The sequence below is a fragment of the Bombus fervidus genome, chromosome 6 (assembly GCF_041682495.2).
Source record: "Bombus fervidus isolate BK054 chromosome 6, iyBomFerv1, whole genome shotgun sequence".
Taxonomy (NCBI): domain Eukaryota; kingdom Metazoa; phylum Arthropoda; class Insecta; order Hymenoptera; family Apidae; genus Bombus; species Bombus fervidus.
This window is the reverse complement of record NC_091522.1, coordinates 13,612,780-13,626,006: the sequence shown is the minus strand read 5'-3', so window position 1 is coordinate 13,626,006 and position 13,227 is coordinate 13,612,780. Positions and strand designations below refer to the sequence as shown.

Here is a 13,227-nt window from a genome sequence, read left to right as displayed (position 1 = left end):
GACAACGACGAGCGATCAACGATGACACGATCGATTCGCATCTGTTCACGGGAGGTAGACCCAATTATCGTCACGACCTACCAGCAACCGATTTCATTCCGTTTCCTCTCTCTCTCTCTCTCTCTCTCTCTCTTTCTCTCTGTCTGTCTATCTCTTTCGGACGAACGGAGTGGAATCGAGCGAAGATTCGTTTTCGAGAGGAAAGATAATCGATAGGAATCGGATTCGACGGCAAACCGGAGTTAAGGAGGCTCGGTACATAACGATTTCGTCGAACAACGTAGGCGAGTGGAAGGAAACGTGGAACTACCGACCGGACGAATCCTTCGACACCAAATAGCAAAGCGTTCCGCGAGAGATTCGTGCTCCAGATTTCGCGGCCAACAGCCGATGTTTATCGCGTTTTAATTACATATTGCGTTCTCTCTGGATTCCGCGGAAGAAAGTTTTTTAAAGAAATTTAGCGGCCAGCTTGCAAGAAGTCGCGCTTCCTTGCCGCTTCACATTCGAAGGCTCGTAAAATAAAGCGCGCGAAGAAGTTTCTAAATAAAGTTCGACGATCTCATTAACAGGGTGGAACAGCGTTTCGTGGCCGGTCTCGGAGAATTTATCGTCGGAAAGAAGAGAATCCGAGGAAGACGAAACTCGAAAGGAGGAGAGAGGAGAGCGTGGAAACGAGATTTCCCGGTGAAACTAGTCCGTACACGTAAAGATCGAGAGGTGCGCGAGCGTCGATCGCGGTAGGCTCTCGAACCGGTAGCAAAGAACGAGAAGAAGAAGCGGTCCTTTAATTAAAGCACTCGCTCCAAATGAATCCTCTATTTACCTTCCGCCGACCAGAAGATAGTTCCCGTCCCGGAGTACCAGCCGAAAGTAGTCTGTGTGCGTCTCGTTCCCCGTAAACCTGAACACATCTTCGGCACCTGGAAAAGAAAAGTAAAGGAACGTCGGTTGGTTTTCCTTCTATCGTTTGAAAGGAGGAATTATCTTATTGGTGTAATTAGAGGAGTCGACGGATCTCGTTCGTGGTCGTTGCTTTCGCGGTGAATGGTCGCGAAAGGCGGACGGCCATTGACGAGCGACGCGGTCCAACGGCACACGCAGGCACCGGCGACGACGTTTGCAAGTTAAGCCGTTCACGGTATCGAGCAAACGCCAGGTCGGCTTAATAAGCGTAATAAGTTCCTTTTGATCGCTATTCCAAAGAACAAAGGTTCGATCGATCGTTAACGGATCTATCCCGATGATCGATCATTTTTTCACCCGACAGGAAGCTACTTCATTATCCGCTAATTACCTATCTATTAGTTACAACGAGCCTCCCTTCATCCTGGCCGCCCCTTCAACGATCGATCGGTTCCTCCGCCCGTCGGCAAACTCCTCCCTCGCGATCCTCTCCGAGAACGATGGGAGTTCGTTCCACCGGACAAATTTCTCGGAAATTTTCGTCGAAATTCGCGAGCCTCGTTATCGCCTCGTATCGTGAAAGGTCTTAATCATCGAGGCTTGTGCACGCTCCACCCCCCCCCCCCCCGAAGAGTAACGATTAACCTTTTCTTTCTCGCGACAGCCCGCGGCGCCTCGTTGCACCACCGTTGGCATCGATAACGAAGATAACGTTCGACACGGTCGAATCGTAAAGTCGCAGCTTCGAACGAACCGCGTGGCAACCTAATTCCGTGGCGGTGCCTGCCGACACCGAGGGCATAATTATCGACGTGTTTCCGCGTTTCGACGTCAGTCAATGTCACTGACCGGTCCTTCGTATCCGGTCGATGCAATTTAGGTCGGCAGATAAGCACGCAATAGCATCGACAGTAACAATGAGCGGATGGTACGGTGAAGGGAGCCATTATATGAAAGGACCGCGCCCTCCGCGTCGGCTATTCGCTTCGTCCTGCCGCAAGACGTTCGGTAAAGTAATTAACGTAATTCGGAGCAGCTCGCAAAGCGAGAGTCCATTTCCTAGCTGCGTTCAGCCGCTTCCATAATACTTTTCACGATTCCGTTGCAATATCGAATGTTTCGAGCGAAAGAATTTTCCCGGCTTCTTCTGCGAGCTACGCTTTCAAACGATTTCCAGCAACCGGAATCGTTCCGGCCGGAGATTTTTATTTATTCGTACGGCGAAGAATTCCCAGAGTTTCCATCGGCGAGAAAGGATGGTCCGGCGAGCGTAAAACGCGGTGGAGTGACGGACGCAACGCGGTTCGAAATTAACGCGTCGATTATCCGTCGTTCACCGGGCAGGTAACGTCTGAAGTGCAATTAACGCGGTCCTCCGACACCAGTCAATATCGATGATTCCGAGCGGCGTGTCTCGCGTATGCAATTTGGGTCGCTGATAGCCGCGGAATACCGGCAAATGGGAGCGCACCATTATCGGAGGATCATACGTCTTGCACTGGAAACGAATTAACGTCACGCTGGCCCGCGTTACATTCGTCCTCGTCCGACGGGAAAGCCCGAGAGAATCGGAAGGTTGAACGGAGAGAGGGTAGTTAGAGAGACAGGGAAACGGTTTTAGATAGAAAATCGGAACGAGATCGCTCCGGGATATAGCCGAATAGCTAGCTGGCTGTCCGCTTATTAAACGTTTTCCGCGTGGAAACGTTACATCGGTATTTACGGCATCTGCTTTTGACTGCTTTTTTACTTCGGGGGTCGAACGCGTGTCCCATGGTTGAATCGATAATTATCGAGTCACCGCGGCGGTACCGTTTGCTCGTTCATTCTCCACCGCTTTCGTTTTTCGTTGCTGCGGCGCGGTGGTTCGCGTCGAGAGCGTTCGATCGCGAAATCAAACGCGGCGAAATTGCACAAGGATATACGCGAACGCCGCGTAGACGGACGCAAAGATCGGTCGACGAGGGAAGGGGGAACGCGGTCTCTTTCGCTGATTGGCTTTGAAATTAAACGGGGCAGCTTGTAACTCCCATCGGCTCTAGATTCGCTCGGTTATCGCTTTCCAAAATTAGCCGGTCGATTGCAATCTCGCGCGCCAACCATCGTGAAAACGCAAAGATTCCGTTTCACCGTTCGTTCTAATTTCCAGCTGGAAATTAGAGCTCGAACGAAATCGACCGGCAACTCCCCGTATCTATTAATCACGGAAAATTCGAGGTGCGTTTGCTCTCCGCGCCAACCATCGCATTCTGTCGCTCGCATCGTCCATGTGATGTGTGTGTTCCACGTGTCGCGATGTCCTTTCACAACAGGACGAGACAGGAGTTTGCGGTGAACGTCGAGTTTCGCCTGACAGCAGGACCAACGATATTCGCGGAAGCTGACGCAAAACGCAAGCCAACGAGTTGATATCGGCTTACACGTAGAGCCGAGGTAGAACGTCTCGTTTTAAGCGGCCACACGCGACCCAGCACAGCCGGGGACAATCGCGATTGCGCTTTTCAATGAGCGACTTTTTGGCATTGCCGAGCTTCTAAGCGCGTCACAAAGCACTTAAGCGCGTTTCGCGGGTCAGCTGGTGGCCGGCCCGACACGTCCACGCCTCTTCCTGTCCATTTTCATTTCGCTGTTTCTATCTCTGGCGTTAATTGCGCCACGCGAAACCCGCCCGTAAGTTCGTTCATTTCAATCTGGTTGCCAAGTAACGGGTGGCCGGAAGTCGTTCCCGAAATACCGATCCAACGATCCTATCGACTCCTAACGAGGAGGAAGCACCGCGTATCGATTTCGAGGCAAGTTCGTAAGTGAGAGGCCACGTAGGTGTTCGCGCGGCCAGTGTATCATTGCAAATTAAATATCCGTTTCGGCGAGGAAACTAGGTTCGCAGAGAGTCGGAGAGAACGGAGGCCAATATTTTACGATATCTCCAACAGACCGTGCGTTACATCGAAGCGTACAACGTACGATTGTTCGGGAACCGCTAAAAAATTGACCGAAGTGAATTTATCTGGTCCAGCAGGGGCCAGGGTAGGCGAGACCACAAATCACGTATATAAGTTTGCCGAGGCGGTGGCACGGCATAGCGTGGCGTGGCATGGCATGGCATGGCGTGGCGTGCCATGAAACCCCGGCACCGGGTATTCGGAAATATTGAACGCGTCCAAAGTTACGACTCTGCCGTCAAACTTGCTCGATCGAAGTTTGCGAGATCGTTCTCCATCGTCCCTCTGCTCGGCCTGAGTAGACCAGCAGGGCCCATCCAGACGGGAATCCAGCGAATATAGCGGATCGGGTAAAAGATGCACGCTGCCGAACGAGACCGAGAATTCTCAAGCGGATCGTTGCCGCGTCACTATCACGGCAATTAAACGTACGAGTCCGCGCACCAGCCATTCCTTGTCGATCATTCCGTTCTACCTTTTGGCGAATTTTCCACCTTGCGATTCCGTTCTCCAACGAGTCTGCGACAAACGCGATGCGCGATGTATTAATTTACGGCTAGCGTTTTCGACGTTTACACCGAAAGGTATCCAAGTGACGGAAAGAAAACTTTTCGCGGACTCTATCGACTCTTCGTAGTCCAACTTCCAAATTCGACGCGACGTTGGTTCGAACAATTTGGAAGTTATCCGGTCCAACTTTTCCCTCGTACGGACTCTCGTCGTTTAACGTTCCGGATCGTCGTGACCCGCCCAACAATTTCGAAAGTTCGCGTCATAACGCGAGCTGCGTTCTGGTCGACGACGAACGTTTTATCGTCGAGCGTGTAAGATCGCGCCTGATCGTTTCCACGGATTCGAATGGTTTAACGATGTACGACGAGCCTCCAAAGTACATACGTATTTTCCTCTAACAATAAGCGGTGGACGTATTCGGATGCCGTATACAAGGAAGTGGAGAGCATAACGGTCGGAAGATAAGAGGAACGCGCGGTGAATTAATAAAGAAAGGAGCCGAGCGGTATCTGGCGATCCGATCGTCTGCGGCGTACCAACGTTCTCCTCGCCGAGAAGTGGATTATCTCCGGTGACGGTGTGCCACACGAGTGGACCCATGCGAGGCCCCGGTTTACACACGGAGGGATAAGGAAAACGAGCGAGGGAGCCGGAGTGGCGTTATGTCGAGCGAAAGTCATTAAAGTTTCGCACGTGCCAGGGTGACGGCACTGCCAGCAACGACCCTAGCCTATTATTTTTTAACAGCCCCCCTGCAGTTACCTCTCTCTCTCTCTCTCTCTCTTTGTCTTTCTCTCTTTCTTCCGACTATGTGTTTCCGCGCACGCACACAGGTGGAAGTGCGGTCTTCGACCTGCGGTTAAACCATGACTAATGAACGAGCCCATCAACCGACTCGAGTCTCTCCCGCTGCTTTTATTGCGTCGAAAGCTGTGCGAAAAATACGGTTCGATCAGCGGTTTTGGACATAACTGCCGCGTCTCCAGCCGAGAACGAGAGCTTTGGGGAAAATTATCCAATCGGAGGAGATCGCCTTCGTCTTGGATCGGTCTTCTCCATTCGAATCGTTAAGCGGGATTTTTTATCGCTACGGCGCGGGGATAAGTCAGCGTTTCTGTCGTCCTTAATGGCGGACAAAGAGTGCGCAAGCTGCAGCCTCTGCGGTGAAGCGGAAAGGCTTCCACTCGATTATTAATAGCTCCCGTAATGCAGCGCAAACGGCCGATATTCCATCAATGGGGCACGTTCTCGTTCCTGTTTACGTTCTAAATTTGTTTGTCTACGTTTACTATTTGTCCATCTAAATAATCGATTTGCACGCGCGTATGAATTTTCTTCGATTATTTAATAGCTACGTTATGCTCGGGGTTGCACACGATGGAAGCTGGTGCGTTCTCGCGAAATAAACTGTTCGCACGATATGAATAGTCGAACGAAAACGCAAGCGGATGTCTCTATCCAAAGGCCAACTTACTTTATTAGCAGTGTCCGCGCGCGCGACGCCGTCTCTCGTAATTTAACTTTTAATTAAATTAGCCGCGGGTGGTCTACCGCGTGTACGCGTTTCCACGTGAATCTCAATTTTCTTAGAGGAAACCTAAACGGAAGAGTAAAACGGATAAAAGTGAAGAGAGAGAGAGAGAGAGAGAGAGAGAGAGAGAGAGAGAGAGAGAGAAACCGTCAAGATTTCTGAAAAATTACCTTGCCACGGAACAGGCAGGCAGTGTTCTCGAGCACTCGTACGAGCGTTTTCTGGCATCTCGACGCGGTATGGGAAACGCGACTGAGGTGTCGCGTTAGCACTTCAATTTCTTGGGACACAACACGTGTTTCCTCGACTAAGGTATGCCTGACGAAGCGAAAGAAAAAGCGCGCGAGGGAGAAGGAGTGGGATGGGGAGGTAACGAGAGTCGAGAAGACAGAACGAGGAGCAAAGAAGAAAAAATAGAAGAAAGCTACAAGTCAGTCAAAGAAGATTCAAATACGACGGCGTATCTCCGGGGTAATCGGCCCGACGCGACGATAACCGTTCCCACGGGAAAGAACAACTTTTGTTACGACTTTTGTAGAACGAAAACAATCGTGCTACGATCGAATAACTGGGCGAACGGCAAGCTCGTGAAAAGTTCTCGTCCTACGGACACGCCTTTCGAAGGTCAGTTGTCCGGTCGAGCAATCCACTCGCCTCAACCATAAACGAAAGAATTATTTTCCTGCTCTCGAATAGGTAGCTGCTGGAAATCCTGCGGATTAACCGGATCGTCTCGAAAGGAGAAATTTCATCGGGACGAACAGTTTTGGTCGCTTCGGATTCGGATGACGGATCGACGATGTACAAGCGCGGGATAAGTACGCCAAGGGTAGCGGCGTATCGAAGCTGTCGTGCACGTAATTCCGCTGAAAGGGAAAGGAAGGATAGAGCCAAACGCCGTTGAAAGGACCCGCGGCTCCATTCTATCACAATGTCGTTAAGTCGTTGGAAAAGGTGTTCCCCGAAACGTTCTTGCGTCGTATTTGTCTTTTATTTTCCCTCTTTTCGTAGCCCATCGAGTTTACAGCGCTAACGAGGGACATCAACCGGAGCGTCTCGTTTGCGAATCGACTGGACTCCATCCAGCTCTAGAATGCCGCCTTCCTCGTCGAACGTTGGCTTTGAACCCTTCTCGAGACGGTCGAACGAGATTCGCAGCCAGCTCGCCTCTCTACGCGCCTTGCGACTCGGACGCGAACGTTTGTCTTCGTCGGTTCCTCGAAAAAGCCCGGCGAACGTTCGTTGCTTCGAAATATCGTTTATCGAGCTCCGTTTACACTCGGCAAAGACTTTTTCTTTCGTCACGAGCGGGAACAAGTTGGCACACTAAGTCGTACGCGGTGCTCGAGAATAACCGTTACGAGAGGAAACGAATGAATCGAAACTTGTTACGAGACATCGGGCGACGTACGCGAACGTGAAACTCGAAGAACGTTTTGCGCGAAATCGGTTGCTACGCGTTTCCAGTTATTCGTTGCGTGAGTGTTACTCGTTCATCGACGACATCTGCGCACAAATAGGAAAGGGGGTGTATTCGCACGGAAAACGCTAATAAAAACGACAGCGTTGGAAGGCGCGCTCGCGAATAACTCAATTTCCGACGATCGGTGAAGATGGAGGCAGACGCGGTAAAGTTTTATGCAGAATGCCGTCGGAAGAAATGTGTAGGCTGACGGGAGTGCCGGGTGCCCGCTAGGGACTACCCAAAAACGTAGCGTACCGTAAAATAGCGGAACTTCGGCTCACGGGTTTGACCCTGGCATTTATCGCGTCGGTGCACACTTTAGGAATGTACCTATGCTCGCTAGAGCTCGTCGCTTGGGTCGGGGGTGAGACGCGCCGCCAAGGAAACGAGATCATCAGTCCGGGGAACGGGTCGTCGGCTCGGCTCGATCGGTCGTGGTACGATCGTTAGCGAGGCCCTCGATGTATCTGCATTGTCACCTCGGTAATGGCTTTCGATCCTGAACTCGATCGTACGAAATCTCCCTGAATCGAGGAAGCGTCTTGAATCCTCTTTCGCGTCTCGACTAAACCAGAACGATCAAATCGATCTCGCGCTTCCACGATTTTCCAGAGAAACAATTTCGCTTTTTCTTTCTTTTCTTTTTCTTTTTTTTTTTTTTTTTTGTTCGCGCTTCTTTTCTTACTCGATATTCGATAGCGTCTTGGAGCTGCGAAACCTTGCCGCTCTGAGATATTTCGACGATCTTGGAAAGCGTCTAACTCCTCGTAAGATGCTAAGCACGCGATACTACGAAACGAGGTCAACTCTCAATAGTCCCCTTGAAACGAGATACGAGGAATACGTATACCGATTCCAGTGTCGCGATTCGAAGCAACGCATTCTGGATCTACGTCGAATGAATGGCGAACGAGGTAGTCGAAGTTCGCTGGCACATCCAACCTGGGAGGGGTAGCTAAATAACTTAAAATCGTGGAGCGGTAAGTAGGTCAACGGTATCCAAGGGAAGAACCCCGAGCAACACTGGAAGAACGCTAACAAGAACGATGCGAAGCGGCGAAACAAAAGCTAGGCGTATTCGATTGTCTGCGAGAGCGAAACATCGTTAGCTCGCTGTCGCAGATCATCCGCAAAAGTTACGTTGCCAACAAATAACCTCGATACGCGAGTCCAGCCGTGGGATTTCTAATACAAAGCAGAGTATCGAACTCGGAAGAGCAAGTTTTCAAACTTGCCAGAAACGGCTGATCTTCAATTAGCGGGCGAAGTAAAGCGAAATAAAGAAGCGGTGGATATCGGAGAAAAGCGAGAACGGCGAGTTTCCTCGAAGCGTGAGCGCTGTGGAAACTCTGCTCGACCTAGTTCCCTGATATATACACATCGGTTCCCGGGGTTTGCCACTACGAGAACGAGGGGCGTCCTTATCTAGGCGATAAGTCAAGGATAAGCGCGGGATCCGTGACTCGGTCGACGCGACATAGCGAAAGCCGAGACGAGAATGCAGCCAAGGCTGCGCGATATCGCTAAACGTCGAATCATGTCAAAGTCTGAATTAGGCCGAAGTCTGAATCAGGCCTCGGCTCGAACGGCTAAGTATTAGATTGTCCGAAAAGCGTCTTTCTTTTACAGACCCGTCTTTTGCAACGACGCATCTTTATACAAACACAAAACCTAATCTGTCGAACGTTGTGATCTTTATTTTGATAGAACGAAATGTATCATACGTAATTCGATAAATTAATATAAAACGGAAAATGTCGTGCATCCATTATTTTCTTATAAAACGAAAGAAACTTTTTGGACCACCTGATAGATTCCTCGCGTCGATACGTTCCCGTTACATCGCGTCGCACCTCGTTACCCTCGCCTCTACCTTTCCGTGGAAACGACATTTTTCGCGAATGTTTCCCGTCACTTTGCCCAATGGAAGGCAAATCTCGCTTGGGTATTCGAGAATTTGCGAAAAGAAGCGCGCGTGTTGACGCCGCGGAAGCGAATTAACGTAAGTATTCTTTCGTGTCGAGAGGGCAGAAACCTGGGCCTCGACGACTCGCAACGATCGGTAGGCCACAGTCGTGAATCGTTTGCGAAACTGCATCGTATCGCGCAGCGTGCGGGCTAACGCAAATGCGGGATTAATCATTCAAGCCGGAATGGATGCGCGGTCGCGAATTCGCTCCCAATGGTTAATTATCAGCGAACGCGGATCGAACCTCGTCCACCGAATCTCGTTTCGCGTCTTTGCATTCGACCATCTCTCGCGTTGCGTGTCCACCACACTCGTGCCCGCGTCGTCTTTCTCTCGTAATTGGCAGCCACTCTGTTCGCGTTGTTTCTCATTCGCGCGTTTCGATTTATTTGATTTAATCGAACATTCATTGACGCGACTCTTTTAATCAACAGACGATCGATTCCCGACGGAATACGGCGCGAACGATGGCGGTCGAAGTACGGGTGTTGAAAGCGCTTTAAAGTTTTCCATCGAAGATCGTTGATTTCGCACAGTGTTCTACATAAAGTGACTTTTACGCGTGTTAGACGAATAATATAATTTGAACGTAACGATTTAGGAAGACAGGAGGATAACCGTGAAACGTAGCGTCTCCATTCTCGCTACCTTTACTCTCTCGCCCAAGATAAATTAATCGGCGGACGAAACGATCGAGCGATTGTCATCCGCGTTGCGCGTACTGCGTGCAATCGCGTGGCGCCACAACAAAAACGCAAGAGTGGATCGAACATGTCCTTAATTTCATCCGTGTTCCGAAAAACGTACATTTTTTTTCAGGTCGAGCGGTTTTATTTCAATTTTCTCGGCCGTTATCGGGGGCGTCGCGTACCGCGGTGAAAACGGGAAACGAGCCCGTTCCGTGTTCCGTTCCACGCTACCGCAGCGTTGCCTCCGTTCCAACGACGATAATGAATTTATGGTGACCGCACAGAACATTCTGGTTGTTATCGAACTTTACTAAAATACCCGTTACGCGACTCGATTTTTCCCAGAGGAAAAAAAAAAGAGGCAGACGTATTCTAAGCGCTGCCTATCCTTTTTCGTTATCAGTTGCTGCATTAAAAGGGGAACTTTTATTTATCGTTCGCCACGAAGGGAATCGTTCGCGTATTCTTACGACGTTCAAAGCTCCGTTAACAGTAATAATTTCACGGAGGCCATATAGAAATTTCAATCGAACTTTCGGTAAAAGAACCTCGAGCACGCGCTGCAATTCGCCGTGGGAATGGTGTACAACTCGACCGATAAAGATTGTCATCCACTTAACAGCACGGAATCGGATCAACGACGTTGTCCATACATCGATTCTTTTTGTCGCGCATTTGGCCTATCGACATCGATTCGATATCAACGTTACATCGGCAACGTATCGGTACACACGCTCCTTTAAAGAGAAATATGTCAGTGAAGAAAATGAAAGCACTAAAATATATATCATACATATATCGCGCCGTTAAATGGGCGACGGGCTGAGGACGGTTTCGATCGTTTGACGCTTTCGATAATTTTCATAAAGAAATTTTCCACGTAAAAGTGGGTGATGAACAAGTGGCAGCAATCGAAACATCGTTCACGCGAACCAACGACGACTGCTCGTACGGCGATTATTTATGAAAGTAGCCGTATCGTAGGTGCGCGCACATCGTTAATGAAACTAATTACGCGATGCGATGCGATGGAATCCGCTCTTACGTGCGAGATACAGTGGCCGTACCGAATCACGATCGCCTCGGCGAAATTAATTGGATTACGGGCCAGTGTTTGCCGGTCTTAATGCCGACGGACGTACTGCGTGGCTCGATCTAATAAATCAATCGTTCTAGACCACCACTCTATGAATTTACCACGCGATACGTTATCGCTTGTGATTGGGATCGAGCCACTAGCTGGAAACACGTTCCTTCCTTCTCTTTACACCGGCGTTTTGCTCGTGTATTTCTCCGGGTATTTCGTTCGCGTTATCGTTCCGAACCGATGCTTTTATTGGACGACAAAGCCGATGCGTCGCTGGTTCCTTCGAAAGCACTCTGAAAGTCCTTGGAAACTCGGCCGTCGCGAACGGCCATTGTTCTCCCATTTTTCTGGTCGTTTCTCTCGTCCATGACTTTTCCGCGGAGGATGGCCCTGGATTCCTCGCTATTTATGGATCACTTTGTTTCCGAACGAAACGAGCCGCGTCGCGAAAGCGGTTACCCGAGCGTCAGACCTTCGGAAAATCGAGCAAACAGCCTCCTAGCCGGTATCGCGAGAGGAACGGGTCTCGCAGAGGCGATCGATCAACGGTTAATTGACGAAACGCAGGGTGACGAGAATTTTCGAATTCCCGAGCGTGTGAGTAAATTTCAGCTCCGATAACGAACGGGAAAGGAGGATGTGTCCCTGTCGACGTATCGATCGTCATCTGTCATTCAACGTCGTGTCTTTCAAAACCCAATCAAGGGATCATACTTTAATTAATCAAGATAGAAGTCTCGTTGAACGAACGTCGCGCGGCAAAAAGTCCATTAACTTTCGCGCGTTATTAACGCCACCTGTTTAAACGTTTCCGATCCGAGTGTCCTTTCGAATTTTTCTTTCGACTTCTCTTCGAGCGAGCAGAATTTATTTACGACGACGGATCTCGAATACACCATAGCACCATCTCTTTGCAGCGTTGTCATGGATGCGTGAAAATGATCGTTTCGTTCCAACGAGCCAACGTGCATTTCGTATTGCGTTTCGAATTTACCGTATTACACGGGACGTTAAAACCGCGATGCGACAACGTCTACGACCGACTTATATATCACCTTTTATCCATCTGCGAGTAGAACTCGGCTTTTCTCTCGAGAGAATAACCTCGATCCGCAAAGGATGTTTGCCCGGCGTACCTATTGTCTCATCGCGTTCTCGTTCAGCTCGTACGAGGGAGCTTCACAGACACTTTATTTGCATCCGCGCTCTCTGGAAAACCTCCTTCGGGTGTTCGCGATGACCAAACTTTTTTCACTTTCTCGGACTGTCTCTACACGTTCACCGCGAGTATTTACAGGCTTTCCGCCGGACCGGACCAACCCTCCGGCTGTTCTCTCCACCAGAGGCCCGCCTAAAGAAAGGATTGCAGATTGAAACAACTTTGAAAAGTCCCATAGGACACGACCCGTTTGCGCGTAGGCTCGATCATCGTAGATACCGATTTTCCCCGACAGTTTGTCTACGGACAGGAAATCTTGCATCCGGAACGCGGAGGCGCGATCGTCACGTTCGACAGGGCGTCGGAACCAAGGTAAACGCTATCGAAGGAAGGTGTCGTCGGTACGATTGCGTGTGCGTTCGACAGGAAGCATACCTAATCGTTTGCTGGCAATTGTTCGCATCAACAAGTGGCAGCGAGGAGAACGAGCGAGGGGCAGCGGTATCCATTGCGCTTACAAAGCTACTCCGAGCCGAACTTTGACGATAGACGAACATACGCTAAGCGTATGACTGTTGTCACGGCAGTTTACTCGTTTACCGTTTTGTCGGCCGATAGATCTAAATGGATACTTGGCGTTCATCGGTTTATATTAGCTTCCGATACTCATGCTGACGATTAAAGTTAATTAAAAATGTTTTAAGGGAATTCGTTCGATTCCGCGAACGAAGAAAATCGGCTCGAAGTTGAGGATCGGTTCCGAAGAGATCTTCGCTGTCGAAATATTTGGGTCATCCATGTCCAGTAAATTGCAAGTAGTATCGGGTAACTCGTCTCGGGAACGCGTATGCCGTACGATAATGGGTCGACAAACTCTGTTGTGTAATTGATCCGACATTCGATGATCGTTGCATGTTCCTGTGCAACGTTATGTCGTTTGATTGTCCCCGTTTCCACGATTCGGTT

General features: G+C 49.8%; 1 protein-coding gene across 2 annotated transcripts in view; it reads right to left on the bottom strand.

Annotated features, from left to right (window-relative positions):
• The window catches only part of Sema1a (semaphorin 1a), a 141,496-nt gene that overhangs the window by 12,291 nt on the left and 115,978 nt on the right, over window positions 1–13,227 (bottom strand). For both annotated transcript variants that reach the window (XM_072006191.1, XM_072006190.1), the window contains exon 3: window positions 827–923. In XM_072006191.1, the coding sequence (XP_071862292.1) occupies window positions 827–923 (97 nt within the window). The remainder of the gene's footprint in view (window positions 1–826; window positions 924–13,227) is intronic.